This window comes from Macrobrachium rosenbergii, chromosome 23, assembly GCF_040412425.1.
Source record: "Macrobrachium rosenbergii isolate ZJJX-2024 chromosome 23, ASM4041242v1, whole genome shotgun sequence".
NCBI lineage: Eukaryota > Metazoa > Arthropoda > Malacostraca > Decapoda > Palaemonidae > Macrobrachium > Macrobrachium rosenbergii.
Window position 1 is genome coordinate 61,315,758 of NC_089763.1, and position 6,000 is coordinate 61,321,757.

General features: G+C 35.9%; 1 protein-coding gene across 1 annotated transcript in view; it reads left to right on the forward strand.

The window, feature by feature from the left end:
- Positions 1-917, forward strand: part of Rfk (Riboflavin kinase) — a 304,267-nt gene extending 303,350 nt beyond the window's left edge. The window contains exon 5 of the mRNA XM_067126044.1: positions 712-917. Within this exon, the coding sequence (XP_066982145.1) occupies positions 712-768 (57 nt within the window). The 3' untranslated portion in view covers positions 769-917. The remainder of the gene's footprint in view (positions 1-711) is intronic.
- Positions 918-6,000: the final 5,083 nt, after the last annotated feature.

Below are 6,000 nucleotides of genomic sequence, written 5' to 3' on the forward strand. Positions count from 1 at the left end.
TACAAGTCACCAAAACTACTTGCCCTAATGACTTTATGAGGTGACGATTTTCTTTAATTTTCTTCTTGAAACTACCTCCCATTAACTCCCTCACAGAGGTGTCATGATCCTTCATTTTCTTGTATTCATCCCAAGCAACCATTGCAAAACTATGATAGGCTGCATGAATATGCTTTGCTAGCCTTCCTCCCTTTCCACTTGCATGTTTCCAATGTCTGTACCTTGTAATGGTTGTCAAAAATTGCCATTTATTCCCCTTGAGTAAAATTTCCTAGTTTTCTTGAATACTTATTTTGATGTATTTCCCAGTTTCTATGAAAAAATACGTTGATGTGATTGTTTTGCTCCACAGAAGAAGTTTTTATTATATTAACTATAGCAATGAGTTTGTATAAATTAGTACATTGATATTTAAAGTAGTAAAACACCTTTTTCGCAAATTTTATCCATCTCTATAAAATTAGATGACATCAGATTGCAATGTTGTCAAACTTCTTCCTGTGGAGAATGTATATGTTATTTTCTTGTTGTAAGGGCACATGCCAGTAGTTTAAGCTTGCCTTCTGGACGAAACCCTTTTTTTTTGTATGTTGGGTTACGATTAAACTACTTAATGTTTGTGTTTTAGTTGATGGTTTGTTACGTAACCCTGTAGTTTTGTAGATGTGACAACTGTGCTATCCAATGTACTCCTCCCGAGTTTTCTTCCAGGGTGAGAACATGAAGCTCTGCCTGTTTCGCAGCAAACTCCAGGAAGGCAAGTTGTAGAAGAAATTCTCGTAAAATCCAGCCCCATCACCTCGTGAACTGTCGTCGCCATTGCAGTAATTTTTTCATAAGAATATTCTGAAATCCCCCTTCTTTTGGCCATTTATGTTTTCCTCTATCGAAGTAACGTAACGTTTTGTCAATTTTTGCAGTAATATGTTAATGTTTTCTTGCTTCTTAATGTAACTTGATGATCGTTGTGTCCTTTAAATATTAATTATATGTGTTAAACTTTTTATTTGCGTATTTGTGAACCCGTGTGGCATCACCCAAAAAAGAATTGGTGCAGGAAATATAGTTGATTGTTTCTCAACTGCACTTTGTTGGAAAGAATATAATGTTTCTTGACTTCATGGTACATTTAAGTAAGTTAGTAAACTCCTCAGCACTGTAACTTGGTCTCATTCAAAGCTAGGGCAGGAGGGCTTAAGGTTGAATGAAATCGTACCGAATGTGGGCCTAAAACTTTAAAGTTTCACCACATTCTTTGCTAGTTATAGTAGTACTTTGCTTTGGTCCTTCGAACGAACCGGATGCCATAACGATTCACAAAGGATTTTTTGGATGTTAAAGATAATTTACGATAAAGTTCACGTTGGTGATGGATGGCTATAAAGTCATTTTAGTGTAGCTGGCACGTGTCCAAAGTTATTTGGTGAGCAGGGTAAGGTATTGAATTACTTGGAGTGTTTTGCCAAGTAATCTATTGTTTATGGAACATTATTGTTCGTATTTAGTGATCACTCTGTGAAGAAATTCTTGTTGAATTTCGTAGCCATTTTTGAACTTAGGTTTTCGTGACCAAATTTATTTTGTGAAGTGATGATTACATGGAGTGTTTTGCCAACTAATCTATTGTTTATGGAACATTATTGTTCGTATTTAGTGATCACTCTGTGAAGAAATTCTTGTTGAATTTCATAGTCATTTTTGAACTTAGGTTTTCGTGACCAGATTTATTTTGTGAAGTGATGAAGAGCACGTGGTCAAATTATCTATCATTCAGTGAATGTTATTCGACCTATGAATAAGATTAGTTATATTTTCAATCAGGTTTAGATAATTTGCCATACATTTTGATATTTGAGCAAGTTTCTTATTGATCCATTTAACAAGAAAATGGATTCCAAGATTAGGTAGTTATTGAAAGGGAAATTATTTCCTTACAAGATTTGCTTGATGAGACAGATATCTGCATTGGTGATACTGATACACCAAAATCGACCCTTGTAATGTATGAACGTTGTCTTATTGAGGGTCTACGACGTTTTGAAGATAGTTGGTCACAGAATGTGACGATTATTTCACAGGATAGTGAATATGATAGTTTATGTAGAAGTTATAGAGCAATAACTAGATGTGTAAGGAAAGCTATTGCTACTGCACAGAAAACTATGAGCGAGATTGACACGGGAGATATAAATCAACAGCCCGCTTTGCCTCCTCCTTCGGCTCCCATTAACCCTCTCCCTCCCCCTAAACTCCCAGCAATTAAGATACCTGAATTTAGCGGTGGGGAAGAACAATGGCTTGCATTTTGGGATATATTTAACAGTTTAGTTCACGATCGTAGGGATATTTCCAATGTGATTAAGTTTTCTACACTCAGAGCTAGTTTAAGGGATAACGCCTTTAAAGCCATAGAAGGTTTGCCTGTCACTAATGCCAATTATTCAGTAGCTATTCAGACCCTCAAGGAGAAGTATGATAATGAGGACAAATTGAAACGTAGACTTATGTCCAAATTAACGCATTTAGTCCCTCCCAGTCATACAATAGAGGATTTGAACACTTTCAAATTGGAATATGAGAAGATTATTTTACAAATGAACACATTGAATTTAGATGTAGAGGCCATGAACCCCATTTTCTCTAGTATAATATGCGAGAAATTATCACCTGAAACACGTAAGGCTATAGCTAATAAACATAATAGTATGTCTCTTGATTTAAAGCAAAATTCCTCAGGTTTGAAAATGTTTGTGAATTGATGGAATTTTGTTACGAAGGTGAGAATTTAATAAGAGAAAACGTGATCAGGTAACTATTCTAAAGTGATTCCCTCAAATGTGCAAAACGTGCAGAGAGCACAACAAAGTAACAGTAAGCCTAGTAATAGTAGTTCTTACCATAATTGTGTGTTTTGCTCATCGAACCATGCCTCTCGCGATTGTAAGACTTTCAAAACCATTGATAGTAGAAGGGACAGAGTTAAATATTTAAGATTGTGCTTTGCTTGCCTCAAAGGAGGTCATTTATTCTCTGAATGTAGAAACAAACCGAAATGTAATATATGTGATGGGCCTCATTACCCGATGATTTGTAAGAAAACAGAAAACCCTGTTAATCCTGCTCCACCAAAGTTGAGTGTAAATAGTACTAATGTTAGTAAGTCAAATGTTAGTTCTGGGAAATCTCATAATGATTCTAAAGGTGCTGTAAGTAAAGGTGATTCCCCAGTAGTTATGACTGCTTCTTTGGGTATTGATCATTCTCAGACTAATAAGATTTCTGTTTCGACTGCTCTTCCTACTGCTAATGTAATTGTGTCAGGAATGGACATCGTTCCTTTGGGAGAGCACTCTTTGATTCTGGTGCACAAAGAACGTTTATTGCAAAGGAATTAGTTCATAAGCTTAGTCTACCGTCCATAGCAACAGTAGCCTTAAAGGTAAAACCATTTGGCAGTGATGCCATGGAAGTTAATTGTAATATAGTAAGAGTTGTGGTGAGACTAGGTAAGATTCGTACTGTCATTAATACCATTGCATTCGATAGAGTTAATTCCAGAATTTATTCTCCAGGTTTAAGTAAGTCAGCTGCGTTCTTGACGAGTAAAGGCATAAAATTAGCAGATAATGATTTAAATTCAGATGAAGTGAATGGTATAGAATTAGTCGTTGGAGCTGATTACTATGGAAAATTCATTCACAACAGTCAAATTTGCTCTCGAATACAGATATTGAATAGTTCTGGTGGTGCACTAATTTTTGGACCTCTTCCTAGTTGGTCTTATGACAATGTAGAATCTAATGAGATTACTACATCAAATGTATGTTGTTCAAGAATAGAAGTAGAGGAAATCCCTATTAATTCTTGTTGTGAAGTTAGAAAATTATGGGATTTAGAAAGTGTTGGTATTCGTCAATCTGAAATTAGTCCTGAAGAAAGAATCAGTTAAGTGTTTTAAGGATAAAGTAAAAGGGTTGACAATAAGTATGAAGTGTCTTTACCATTTAAAGATGAAAATAGACCGCCTGTCAAACTATAGAATAGCCATTGGTCAATTAAATTCCTCGCTACATAGATTCGAATCTGACCCCTCCTTGTATGCTCATTATGATAAGATTATCAAAGATTACGTTCAGTCTGGGTTTATAGAATTAATTCCCTCAGGCTCCCTATTATAGGGCATTATTTACCCCACCATGCTGTATTGAAGGATTCAGAAACAACTCCCATTCGAATAGTTTTTAATGCTTCTTCCAAGGCTAAAGGAGAACTTTCCTTAAATGATTGTTTATTAACTGGTCCTCATTAACTACTAAACTTTTTGATGCCCTGTTGAGTTTCCGTACAAACCCAGTAGCTGTGATTTCAGATATCAGTAAAGCCTTTTAAGGATAGGCATTTCACCTGACTGTCGTGATTATTGCAGATTTCTATGGATAACTGATCCTCCGATTTGAAGTCTACTGCAACTTACCGGTTTTGTGTAGTTTGTTTTGGAGCTACATGCTCCCCTTTCTCTTGCAGCAAACCCTTTTCCATCATTTATCTTTACATGATAATCCCCTTGCAACATCTCTGATGAAGAATTTCTATGTAGATAATTTTAGTAAAACTTACAAGGATGTGTCAGTCTTGATGGATGAGTATCCAGTAATAAATGAGATTCTTGAAGATGCTAATATGCCTCTACAAGAATGGGTCAGTAATGATTCAGAGTTTAACAGAACCATAGATGTTATCAAAGAAAGAGTGAACGTTTTGGGTTTAGAGTGGTATCTAACACAAGATGAGATGTCACTGAAGGAAGTAAATTGTGAGTATAAAGGACCTTTAACCAAGCGAAAGGTCTTATCAGTAATAGCTCGAATGTTTGATCCTCTAGGATTATTGTCACCAATACAGGTGAGAGGTAAATATTTTCTTAAATGTTTGTGGAGTAACTACGGTGGGATGACCCTTTGCCAGAATCATTATGTTCAAGGTTTGATGAAATTTGCAAGTGTATTAGAAATGTAGAAAGTTTAAAGTTTCCTAGGTTTGTTGTACATCCTGAAGGTTCCCACTTACATGTATTTTGTGATGCTTCTAACAAGGCATATGGAGCTGCTGCCTATGTGATTGATTTCAAGAGAAGTGTAAGCAATTTACTGGTCAGTAAGTGTAAAGTTGCACCAAACCCTAAACAGACTATTCCGCGTTTGGAATTGACAGCCTTGTCCTTGGGTGCGAAACTTGCTGGAAGATTAATGCAGAATAATGATTTGAGATTGAGTTCTTGCACTCTCTGGAGTGACTCCATGGTTTCTATTTGTTGGGTGAAGAACAATAATAGTAAAATTCCCTATGTACGAAACAGAGTCACTGAAATTAATGAATTCAAGTTTCCTCTACGGTATACCCCCTCTAAGGATAATCCAGCTGATATTCTATCCAGAGGTAGTACTAGTAAAGATTTAGCGCAAAATTCCTTATGGTGGAATGGCCCTAAATGGCTTTTAACTGGTGATTATCCCCAATCTTTAGCTACAGAAACTGTGCATGTTAATGAAATTCTTTCAGAACCTAAGTTTGTTAACCCTCCAACCCCATTAATTGACATCCCACGTTACAGTAATTTAAGTAAGCTTAAACGTATCATGAGGTCAATATTGCTTTTTCTTAATAAATGCAGTAAAGGTTCTAAGTTTGTTGTTAACGAAATGAAAGCACTTGTCCTCCTTGAACAGAAGCAACATTTTTCTACTACCAGAATGTACCTCTGTGATAAGAATTCACATGGAGTGTCCATGGATATTAAGAATTTCTGTAATCAGTTGAACTTATTTGTTGATGAGGAAAATCTAATTAGGTCTCAGGGTCGCATGAAAAACGCTTCCATGTCTTATGATACTCAGTGCCCAATGTTATTGCCTTCCAGAAGTTATTTAACAGTGTTGATAGTTGAACATTTGCATAGACATCATCACCATTGTGGTGTCAATTCTGTACTGGTATTGTTGA